This window comes from Protomyctophum parallelum, assembly GCF_964188405.1.
Source record: "Protomyctophum parallelum genome assembly, chromosome: 3".
Taxonomy (NCBI): Eukaryota; Metazoa; Chordata; class Actinopteri; order Myctophiformes; family Myctophidae; genus Protomyctophum; species Protomyctophum parallelum.
The window spans coordinates 34,440,268-34,452,998 of NC_139698.1; the positions used below are offsets into that span (position 1 = coordinate 34,440,268).

Genomic DNA, 12,731 nt, shown 5'->3' on the forward strand with positions numbered 1-12,731 from the left:
TGTGGGTGTAGTTTTGCATGACTCCATGGCCTTGCCTGCAGTCACACGTGTGTGATTGCAGCACACATAAATCACAGGGCCTCACACACAGAAATAAAGTTGAATGAATGAAATCAAGAATACCTAAACTAAAGTCTAATGGTGGAACACCAGACTCCAAACTAGTAGTACTGTGTGGAGGTACTTCTGAAGTGAACAGCACGTTTAATCCATGAATGTATTTTATTATTTATCTCACATTAGTCAACGTATCACCACTAGACATCAATGATGATGATGATGGCGGGTGGGGTAGGGGTTATGGGGTGTGCATGGTGCTTGGCTTCAACACAACTGGTCTGTTTGGGTTGGATTGTAATTTCCAGGCCAGTTGAAAACTCTAAAGCAGTGGTTCTCAAACATTTTCATGTCAAGGACCCCCAAATTGACCTTCTGCAGACCCCCATATGAAAGAATAATCTGCTAGGGAAATGGGCAGTAATGGGACGCGTTGTGAACTTGTGAGCTTGTAGATTGGCTATTTTATAAAATGGGATTAAAGTAGTAAAAAATGTCCATATTTTGCTGTGGACTGCATGGAACTTCCTCAAGGACCCCTTGAGGTCCCCAGACCAAACTTTGAGCATCATGCAGAGGGCGCTGTTTTTCCATTTTGTTTTCAGATTGCATTTAAGAACAAAAAAGGCACCCTGAGGCCTCATTCACACGTACCAAACACCAATCAAGCATGTTTGGTGGTTTTTTTGGGCCACCACAATGCTTTTCCAATGGGAGTCACATGGTTTGATCAAACATTTGTGTTTGATTGCTGATTGCTGGTGGTGTTCTGCCCCTCCCCCCTCATCAAACACAAATGTTTGATCAAACCATGTGACTCCCATTGGAAAAGCATTGTGGTGGCCCAAAAAAACAAAAAAACTACCAAACATTTGCTTGATTGGTTGTTTTGTACGTGTGAACTAGGCCTAAGAGTGCCCCACAGTGTGATGTAGATTCTGTTCTTACCTATGAACAAATCACAGCTAAGAAAACATTGAGGGATCCCAAAACCTTCTTAAAAACGTCCTAAGTGAGTCTAAGAAGCGGTTGGCGCATCAGGCCCAATCTTCTCTGTGAACTGTTCCTATAAGATTATTCACAGCTATACATTATCAGATGTATGTGGTTGTGGAATTTCAGCAGTGAAAGGGTACAACATAAATGTCTGACCACCATTGTTAACCAGTGTTTACCACAAGGGGGAGACCTCCGTGTTTAATTCTGTGCCCAGGCAGACAGCAGAGGGATGTTCCAATGCCTACATCTTCTATATTGGAGATAAGGTATTCCAATGTCCCCCCCCCCCCCCCCTCCTTCTCATTTTTCATTTCCCAACAGCTGTGTTTAATTTGCAAGTCAACCATATAGCATAATGCTTCTGATCGAGTTGTACTTTTATAGGGGAAAATAATACATTTTCATAGGTCAAAACTGGAATAAAACTTTACCGCAAATCATCACCCCCAATTTATGCTAATATATTCCAGGTTATCAGGATATTATGAAACATTTATTTTAAATACAGCCTTCATACACGTGGGCCTCATGCGTCAACCGTTCTTAAGAAGTTCTTAAGAAGTTCTTCAGAAGTTCTTAAGAGGAAATTCCCTAGCAGAGTGCATTGAGAACCACTGCTTTAGAGTTTTCAACAGGTCTGAAAATTACAATCAAACCCAAACAGACCAGTTGAGTAGAAGCCAAGAACCATACGCACTTCATAACCCCCACGCCACCCACCATCAACGCATGACATATGAATAATATGCTAATTTACATTGATGTCTAGTGGTGATAAGTTGACTAATGTGAGATAAATAATAAAATACATTCATGGGGGATTGGTGGGGTAATTAGGATGCTAATTAGGATAGCTGGGGCGTCTACCTATGATAATTTGGATGAAATGGCACACCCTTCAAGTTAGGATTTGGATTCATCATCATAAGAACTTGCTATAAAGAACGTTTCATGAATCTGACTCGACTTTTTTCTCGTAGGAATTCACTTAGGAAGAAATGAGGAAAAGTTAGGAACTTATTGGCACATGAGGCCCACTGTCTGCAACTTGTTTTCAGTTTAGGTAGGCTACTGTAGGAGAGCTGAGATTGTGTAGCAGTTGAAGATGCAGCAGTCATACAAGTTGTATACGATATTCGGTCCGGGACCACTAGGGGGTCCTCAGAGTTACTACAGGGAGGCCACCAAATCTTTGTTTTATCATTTTTTGATACCCCAGCATCCCAATTTTGAGGAGAATTTTAGCCAAAAATATTTGATCTACACGCTCACAAGCTTGTAGATTGGCTATTTTTAGGGTTTAAGTGGTTAAAGGTCTGAAAATACACATTGACATCAAGATCAATCCATCCATTAGTCAGTGACTGATATCAATTAACCTGTTTGACAGTGCTGTCGAACAGGTCTATGAACTTAAGCTATCTATGAAAAAGTTGAATCTATAACACAATTTTGTACAATATGTTGTGGGGTCCTGCTTCATCTCTTTGGCCTGACAAACATTGAAGACTCCTGCCATACAGTAAAACCACACAGTCAGTTTGTGAGCAGTCAACCAACCTTAATCAAACTGAAAAGTGAGGGTTAACCGTTTTGTTGGTGCACCTCTTCTATTACAGTCTTGAGAATTACTTACAGATGTAAGTTATGAAAGGAATATTTAATAGATTCTCACAGCGAGAGGATATTAAGTTGTTTGACCAGCCGCCAGACTTTGTACATATTGTATTCCTCTCTCACAAATTGAGAAATGACTTTTTTCACTCTCAACTCATGTCTTGGACAGAGAATGAATAAGGAAGAATGAATGAATTGATAGGACAGTTTGACCTTTAATACTGCAGTTATTAAAATGAAATGTCAGTGTCTGGGGCTTTAGTAATGAGTCAGGACACGTCAGCGTAAAATAAGTCTATTAATCATTCCCTGGTGTTTTTTTCTTTGTTTAGAAGAGCCAGCTATAGCAGGAAGGCTATTCATCACCTTACTGGATAATGAGCTTTGTTTCAGCCTGTTTCTAACAACAAGTAAGAGGCAAGTGGTTCACTTAAAGTTCTCAACCCACCAAGCAGAAATAGTTACTTACCATTTAAAAATCAGTCAGAACATTTGGGCTCTCTTAACCTCCCTGCCTATTCAATTTCCTACCCCACTCCCTCCTCAACGAGAAACAAGACGTTGAGAGAGAGAGGAGGCACTCAGACAAAGAAAGAAGATGGATAGATACAAAGAGGTAAATCCACAGAAACAGTGAGTGAGAGAGACAGGCAAAGCAGTAGTGACTATGAGGGAGAGAGGGTGTGAATTAACGGAGAAAAAGGGGAGACATTTTGTGACAGAGAGAGGCTTGTGTGTCAGACAAAAAGAGTGCAACACGAAGAGAGAAAGACAGATTTGAGTCAGACAGATATAGGAACATCATCCCCATCTCTCTCTTTCTTTCTCTGTGGCTCGACACCACCGTGACTCACTAATCAGATGGGGGGTGGATATGTGACAGCTACCTTCAGGGTTGATGCAGTGTGTTCAGGTGCGAGGAGAGGCTGCATCCGTCTAGACAATCAGGAGTGTGCCCTGCCCAGGCCCGATAGTGATCCAGCTACAGCTGTTATTCTGCTGGCCCATAAACAGCAGATGCCATAACGGCTTAGGCCATGTGGTTCTCAAAGACTTTCATGGCAAGGACCCCTTATTGATAGGTATTAGGCGGCAGACCCCAAGATGTTCCAGTGACCCCCATAAGAGAATATTCTTGGTGTTAGGTTAGATTTAGTATAGAATTCTACAACTGCCTATACTGTAAGTGGAGAGATAACAGTGGAGAGGGTGAAACCTATGATCTGAATAATCTTTGTTCAATATTCTTCTAAATTCCCCACTTTCTCGAATAAAGATAGTGGAGAAATGGCTATGCATGCCTCAAGCGAGGAATGATTGCTGTACGCCCTGCGAATGAGCTTTGATCGAATCCACCAAATACCCTGTCTTGGTCGTGCCTGAAGCAGCACATAATTGCTGCAAACTTGGGCATGGCATGCTGAAGTATTTTTAAGTGAGGATTGCTTTCATCACATTCACAATAGTTGCACTCAAATTATTTTATTCAGGTGATTGTTGGCCTAAGCTGTGCCCAGTTGTATTTTCTTTGAAATTACTCTTGGCAAGTTTGCATGCATTTCAATCCAAACAGGACTATTGTGTTCCATTAACAGTATATGGTCGAACTGGCATAACTTAATTGGGAGAAAATAGAAAACTAAAAGGAAATAGATAAAGTGCCCCTCGGGGCACAGGTCTCCAACAGGGCAGGTCAGGTTGGGGCCTCCTGGTGGCGCTATAATAGGCCAATGTGAAAAGGGTGGGATATATTCCTCAGCCTAGTAGGAAAGTCTGTGAAAGATTTCACATAAATTGCACGCTGCGAGGCTTTTTGTTCAAAACGGGCCAATCCTGCAAACTTTAAAAGCCAATGTTAGCCAATTAGGATGTAATTTGAAATATCGGACAGATCCGTCTTGAACACATGACTATAGAGATAGTGTGTAATGATTTGCATGATTTTTGGACAGAATCTGGAGGAGTAATTTAAATAATATATTGTGTTTTTCAAAAGCCGGCCTCCTCCTTTCGTTCAGAAAAAAATAGGGCAGAGGTTCATCGTTGGCATCCAGGTAGTGTGCTTGCAAAATTTGGCACAGACCGGGTTAACGGTGCCGGAGATTAGCTGGTAACAGACGGACGGATGGACACACACACACACACACACACACCCTCACACCCTCACACACACACACACACACACACACACACACACACACAGTACACCCTCACACTGTTTGCACACTGACGGAGTGCAAACATAGGTCACATTCTGGGCGGAGAAGTTGGAATTCTTCCATAATTTAATTTGCTGCTGTTTGCCTTCACATTGGCTGTGTCAAGCGCAGCAAGGAAACGCACCAGGGAATTTTATCAATGTGTTCAATTAATAAAATACACAGTGAAAGCAAAGTGTAAAGTGTAAAGTCAAGGTAACTGATGCAGTGTCTCGTTGGGGACTGTGTGTGTGTGTGTGTGTGTGTGTGTGTGTGTGTGTGTGTGTGTGTGTGTGTGTGTGTGTGTGTGTGTGTGTGTGTGTGTGTGTGTGTGTGTGTGTGTGTGTGTGTGTGTGTGTGTGTGTGTGTGTGTGTGTGTGTGTGTGTGTGTGTGTGTGTGTGTGTGTGCGCGCCAGCCACTGTTCTTTTGGGCACATGAACGAGGCACAGCGGAGATGGGAGCGCAAAATTATCCGAAGTTTACAATAGTATAGCCTACTCCCAGAGTCCGATTGATGATCCGATCACCATATAGCCTACAATGATTATGCATATGCCTTGTTAGCTATACAGTTTATAGATCATGCTGAGCTAAACAGCATGATCTATAAATACTTAATTTTTAAGTATATATATTTAAACAAGATGAAGAAAGTCCCCACACACAGTGACAGCCCTCCATGTTTACGCACGACAGACAGAATATTCTGTAGACTGCAGTGTTTTTTATGTGTTTCCTTAAGCAATAGATTAATGTGCTCGTCCTCATTTCGAAGAGGGCTTAATTCGGTCTCCTTATTTGACCACGTCACATGGTAACCTAACGGGACATATGCATATCTTTGCACTGCGTAAAATGAATATCCCTTTTCCGTCTCCAACTGTGTTTATAGCTCCTTATCCGCCACATGATAGTTTGCTTAATTTCCTTTATTTGCTACGGATTGCATTCCCACCTGCACCGAATCGTAATGTTTATTTTTCTTTTCTTGTGTCACTGTGGAAGCAGTTTTTGAGTGGTGCAACCACTCCCTTACGGAGCTAGCTGTGTGGGTGGGTGGGTGGCTGGCTGGGTGTCTGGGTATGAGCACGAAAACAGCATGGTTGTTTTTCACCACCTGTGCACAACCTAACACACACACAAACACACATGCACATATTAACTATGATGATTTTGGGTGTGCCAGTATAGTACAGTGACCGTACAGTAGTAGAGGGTACAGTAGAGGGACCCCCACATAGTTTAAAAAAAACAACGAAAACAAAACCGTTTCGGATGTGGGGTGGCTCGCAGGAATCTGCCCGGCCCCCTGGGCACGTTCCTGGGGGTCTGGATGTTCCGGGGACCCCCCCAGGGACTCCTATATGGTAACTCTAATTTCTCTACCGTTTCGGACGTGGGGCGGCTCCGGCTCGCCGGAACCCTGGCTGTGGCCCCCACACGGAGTTGCACCACTCACTTCACACGGGTGTGATTTATTTTGTGTGTAAAGGCACATTCCTAGTTGTTGTTTTTCGAATCCACTGAATTGTTAGCCATCAAAATGGCTAATGGCTGATGCAAAAAAAAGTTCCGAATTTAGATATTTGATATTAATTTGATCAGACATGCCCCCCTTCCTACAGTATACAAACCCATTGTAACTTAATTTTACTCACTTCATTTTCAACATGATAGATTCATCAAAAACACTCGTCCTTGGTTCTCGTGACTCACACTGCACTGAGTCATAATACGTGACATGAGGGGGCTGTTTTCTCATTCTTTTAAGATATTCATTGGGGGCCTTTATTTATAGAGTTCAGTGTAGATCGAAAGGAAACAGGGGGAGAGAGACAGAGACAGGGACTCAGGGAGCGACACCATAGAGTATATATGAATAGAGAAGGCACCCAGAGGAAACCCTGAGGCGAAATGGACATAATGGCCGAATTTGGTATTGCAGCTTGAGCCAGCGCTGGTCCGTTGACTATCATTGCACACGTTCATGTGATTGGGGCCATGACACGTGAACGAATGTTTCATACGTGAGCGCGCACAAACGGCACAATGATAGTCAACGGCAGCGCGTTCATGTGTTTGGGGCAAATCCATCCCAGAATGCACTCTGTTCCTACCAGGAAGGAGGAGTGAAATCGCCTCATGCGCTTTTGAGCAACTTAATGCAAGTGGATGGGAGGAGAACTCGGGTGTCTTCTCTATTCATATATACTCTAAGAGCGACACGCAGCAAAGTTCGTCGGGAATGGAACTCGATCCCGCAATGCACTGCCAGCTAGACTGCTTATGTGCCTTGGTGCCTGGACCGCTGGGCCACGGCCAGTGTTGTTTTCGTCAGGACTGACGATAACGTAAATGACGACGTCAACGCCCCTTTTTCCAGGACTAAGACGGACTAAAACGAACGACCCTAAAATATTTCGGGACAAGACTGACGCTGACGAGCTAAATACCGTAGCTCTGTTTGATGACGATGACGAGACGTGTGTGTGTTATTGTTGACAAGACGAGGCTACACGAAAATGTTAGTGGATTTTGACGAACAAAGTTTTAAATGCATGAAAATGTTCCGCCAATAATGTCACTGAACTCGCCGCTATCCTCCTCTCCAGTCTCCTTTCCTAGTTGGTCACGCCCATCTGCATGCATGCACACACACACACACACACACACACACACACACACACACACACACACACACCGTCCCATTTCGACTCCCTGTGTGTGTGCGACTGTGCGTGTCCTCTTCAGACCACCACCAGACTCGGGGAAGCCGGCACCGCTATGATCACTTTGCTTGTCCCCGTGGATTGGAAATAGGATTTAAAAGGCTATCCGATGATAGCGTGGATTACAGCACAGTTGTGTGCAATTATTCAATAAAGAATTCACATATCACCGCACCTCGTCAAGCCTCCAGTGTCGGCTCAATGCGAAACATGTTGCACCGAGCCTAGCCTGGAAGCTAACGTCAATCAACAACAACTCTGGTCCATAGTGTAGTTAGGACTCATGAGTTCTATGGTACTTAATTTGATCCTTTCCCCTCACTCACACCCGCGGAAGCTGTGCAGGCAGCCCCTCGTTTTTAACATAAAAAAGATGTGAAAGCCTACTTTCCTCCTAACACTATGGATCAGAGCTAACGTTATTCCAACTCCCAGTAGCAGTTCAAGTACCCGACCAGATGACATGGTTTCTAACTAAACGGTTATGGCCAAATAAAATGTAAAATCTACTATGGCTGTTACTGTATGCCCACGGAAGAAACACAGAGGTGTTTTCTTATGGTCATGTCACATATTTGCTGCACCAATTGAAGCCCCCCCCCCAAACCCTGTAGGATGCATTCCCCAAAACTCAGAGACATGCCCCCACCATCCAAAGCTTCAATATTACTTTCCCCAGCTATTTATTTTTATTTACTTAGTGTTTTTCCTTTAATAAAGTTGTTTTTGATTCATGTCCCCCTTGTAAAGCATTTTTGGGTACTCAGAAAAGCTGTATATAAATTATTAATTTTGAGATATTATTACTACAAAAACAATGTTTATTGCTTAAACTTCACTATTCATTGATTCACTAGTATACCCAAATCCATTAAAAAAATGGCTCTCTCACAGTTCTTGGGTCAAATAATGATATGCGATTAAAATGTGATTAATCGAAATTAACTACAAAGCCTCTGATTCATTAGATTTTTTTTTTAATCGAGTCCCAGCTCTAATTAATAATATTAATTAATTTTAATAATATAGACATTTTATTTAAAGATTTTTTTTATTTTTTGACAAACTGGACTAAAACCTTTTACTAAAATGACTAAAACTGACTAAAACCCTTAGGAGTTTCCGTCGACTAAAACTATCAAGGATAGAAATGACTAAGACTGACTAAGACTAATTAAGCATTTTTCCAAATGACTAAGACTGACTAAGACTAATTAAGCATTTTTCCAAAAGACTAAGACTGACTAAATCTAAAAAATGCCTGCCAAAAACAACACTGGCCACGGCCCAGGCAAGTGCAGACTGTGTGCATTTTTCTAAATACTTTATTTGGAAAATGAAAAAAAGACAAACAATGAAAAACTATAAATATTTTTTTTTATAAACAAAGTAAAACTAAAAAACATTACAATTTTAAAACATGGCCCTCACGTATTATGAGCCACCAGAACCAAGGACGGGTGTTTTCGATGAATCTATCATGGTTAAAATGGAGTTTGAAGTTTCAATAGGTTTGTATAAGAAGGGGGTGTGATTAAATGAATATCAATTCTGAATCAAGCCATTTAAAAACTGTCTGGGTTCTCACAAAAGCCTGAGTAGACGATGAAATTACCCAATTTTCTTGTAAGTAAAATATCCATTTAGTTTATCAGGTTTCATAAAATGCTTGAATCATTTGATTGTGGAAATGCATTTTCAGATAGCAGTCTGCCCTCTTTCTCGGCTTTCTATTCTCTGACTTTCCTGTGTCCTGCTGCTGCATGCCCTACAATTAACTTAGCCTTTACAGTTTAGTGGACAAAATTCATTCTATGGTGTCCAATCGAAGCCCTATGCGGCCCACTTTGTATACTGCAGCCATCGCATCACAGTGCTATTTGGCATCATAGTGTGCGATCTTGGTGGGTCACATCGACCTCCTCTCTCTGCGTGGCTGCCACTGACTCTTCTGTTCTTTTCGGTTCTGCTTGGCCAATAATTAGTTCCCCGTGGATCCCCCGCACCCTCCAACTTGAGGTATGGAGGGCAGTTCTAAAGACAACACAGCGTGACATCAAACTATAATTCATTGAAAATGTATAAGTCCCACGTGGAGACAGCTCTTTGTAGCCCCCTATCCCTTTGCCTGTTAGAACAGTGCTGGGAGATAGGCTGCATTGTTAAAGAAAACGAGATGGTCTTGCTGTTCGCTGTTGCAAGCAACCACAAAAGAGAGAGACAAGAGATGGAGGGCTAAAGGTGAAAACGCATGGGAACAAAATTATATATAGGGAAATGAGTAGCAGTGCTTGGATTCACTAGATGTGCTCCTCATCTAAAGACTGCTCCAAGATTCTGATGATAAATCTAGACTTCCTGAATGAGTAAGTCTACAACAGTTGACTCTCGGGAATTTATCAATACCAACATCTTTGTGTGCATGCACTGCCGGTGTGAAATACCCCAAACACTGTCAAAGTCCTTTTTCCAAAAATACATCTAGGAATTGACTTCTGGTTGTATCTTGGCATACTGTGCAATACCTGCAACAGAGAATAATTATTTACTGCTTGGGGCAGCACAGTTGACTGTGCTGTAATTGGAAACTCTATTGAAGTTGTAAATACAGCACCCTCTTGCTTTGCTGTCACAGAGGGAGTTTATTTATTTTACATGAGGCGTGCTATAGACATCATTCACGTGGCTTATTGTCAAGCAGAGATGTAGTCGCAACAAGACAAACGAGGACAAAACGGGCAATAGAAAACAAGAAGGCAATTGAGAACAAGACATTTTATCCCATGTGCAAGTTTTGCTATCCCTAACTGTTACAGTTCCCGGTTTGTGGGTCTCGAAAGGTCGATAGAACATCGGCAACCGCAGCTGAAGAATGGTCCGCAACACATCTTGTTTACGACGTCGTGAAAGCAAATGGATTTGTTTGGATCCGCACCTAATTTGAAAGGGAGCAATGAAGCAGTCTGTTACAATGCAGCTGCCAAACATCAACAACCCTCCAACAATAGGAAAGGTGCTGACGTGGATGTTGATTGTAGAGTATTGAGTATGTTATTGGTGGACAAATTGCATCACAATTCTTAGAGCAATTCTTGGATTTAATGCAGTGCTGCCTGCGGTGTACCAATTAAACACTTTCCAAAAACGATTCCATTTCACTGTAGGCCTAGGTTACATTACATTATTGTCTTTTTCGTATATATTTCTGCAGCCGTTTAACAATGCTCAACTACAGAAAATGGCTGCTCTTATGATCAGTAGTCTGCATTAAGTTTGAAAATGTAGTATGAATTACTATGGCTATGACTAACAAATTTAAACCAGGCTATACTGTATGACATACAGTATAGCGTATAGACATGTACAGTATAGTGTTCCCAAACACTGGGTCCGGACGCATTTGTGGGTGGCGGACACATTTTTATGGGTTATTTTTTGTTTTTAATTATTATCATTTCAAAACATTTTCAAAGGACGTTCCCAAAAAAGCAATATTTGAAAGAAGAAATATTTAGCAGTGAAATTACCCGGTCTACAAACTCACAACGCGGCGCGAAGCAACGTGTTTTGAGCTTCTAGATCTGCTATTTTAACTAGTTTGGGTCCCGGGGAGACATCAAATTTCTCGTAAAATGTTTAGGAACCACTGCTGTATATTGTATGCTGTATATTTTTTGTCTCCACTGTGCATAATGTTTTTTTTTTGCAAAAAGGGCGCTGTTTTTCCTTTTTTGCCAAAGGGTTCCCAGATTGATAGCATCTATAAACATTTGAACACATCGCCTTGATTGTAACAGTAAATATTGATTGCTTGGGGTGCGAGGAGCGAGGACAACCCAAGAGATGTACTCTTACTGTGTTGAAAAGTGCAAGTGTTTTATGAAATTTAATTTGTCTTTGCAATACAGTAATTCACTGTATTGCAGCTAAGTGTTTGTCCAGCCTGTGAGATTATGATGGGAAAAGAGGGGTGTGGGTGAGGGGCTGTTAAAACACATACCGGTATTCATGACCTTCATTTTTTTCCTTGACAGGTTAACTGGATTTACAATTCCACCGCCTGTTACCAGTTCTGGCCCGATCTTTTCACTGAGGCTTACCAGTGACTTTGCAGTAAGCGCTCATGGATTTAAGATAGCATATGAAGGTAAGGAAAACATACTCATCTTTTCTGTGTTACCCTATGTGTTCTTTTGTCCTTTTAATCACACAGTGAATGGAATGTGCAATTCAATCTGGTGATTAACATGAGAGCAGTACATGAACTCTCTTGATTCAGTAGACAGATCCACCAGCTGTGAAAATATGTACAATCCGTCTATTCTTCAGAGAGGAAGGTGTTAATCACACCTACCCCTTATGATTTCCTGCAAGACTTCCACAGTTGAGTTATGAAAACATTAGGTGCCTCAATTAAGCAAATTAATCTCATATTTTCCAAATCAACATTACCTTTTCTGCAACTCCAGGGGTGCATTTGACATCTCGGCAGATGGAGAAGGGAATTACTTGAACTAATGGATGAGTGGAGGTATCTGTGTTGAAGCAGAGCTGAGTGCAGCAGGGAGTTATCTAAATTATCTATACTTATGTGATGTCTCTCTCTCTCTCTCTCTCTCTCTCTCTCTGGCTGCCAATCTGTCCTTCCTTTTTACTTTTTGAGTGGCGCATGACCATGTTTGTCTATATCAGCACGAGTGTGTCTGTATATCCACAGACATCCATCACAACCCATTGACCTGCAGCTGAGTTGCGGTCGCATTCGGGTCAAACGCACGCACGCACGCACGCACGCACGCACGCACGCACGCACGCACGCATGCACGCACGCACGCACGCACGCACGCAAACACACACACACACACACAGACACACAGACACACACACACAGACACACACACACACACACACAGACAGGCCAGGAAGGTGGGGTCATTACCCCTGTGCTTAAGTCAACAACTGTGCTTGACTCCAAGCCGCTGCTCACTTCACATTTGGGTGTGATTGATTTAATCTACTGGCTTGTCTGCTGTATTACAGTAGCTCTCTTCTCCAATCCACTCATCTCATCATCATCATCTCTGTTTATATCTCCCTCTCCTCGCCCTCAGTGGTCCTTTCTGTCACTCT

General features: G+C 42.2%; 1 protein-coding gene across 1 annotated transcript in view; it reads left to right on the top strand.

Moving 5' to 3' along the window:
- LOC310855938 (CUB and sushi domain-containing protein 3-like) overlaps positions 1–12,731 on the top strand; it is a gene marked incomplete at its 5' end in the record, with an annotated part of 374,665 nt that overhangs the window by 32,980 nt on the left and 328,954 nt on the right. The window contains one exon of the mRNA XM_083761135.1: positions 11,636–11,748. Within this exon, the coding sequence (XP_083617261.1) occupies positions 11,636–11,748 (113 nt within the window). The remainder of the gene's footprint in view (positions 1–11,635; positions 11,749–12,731) is intronic.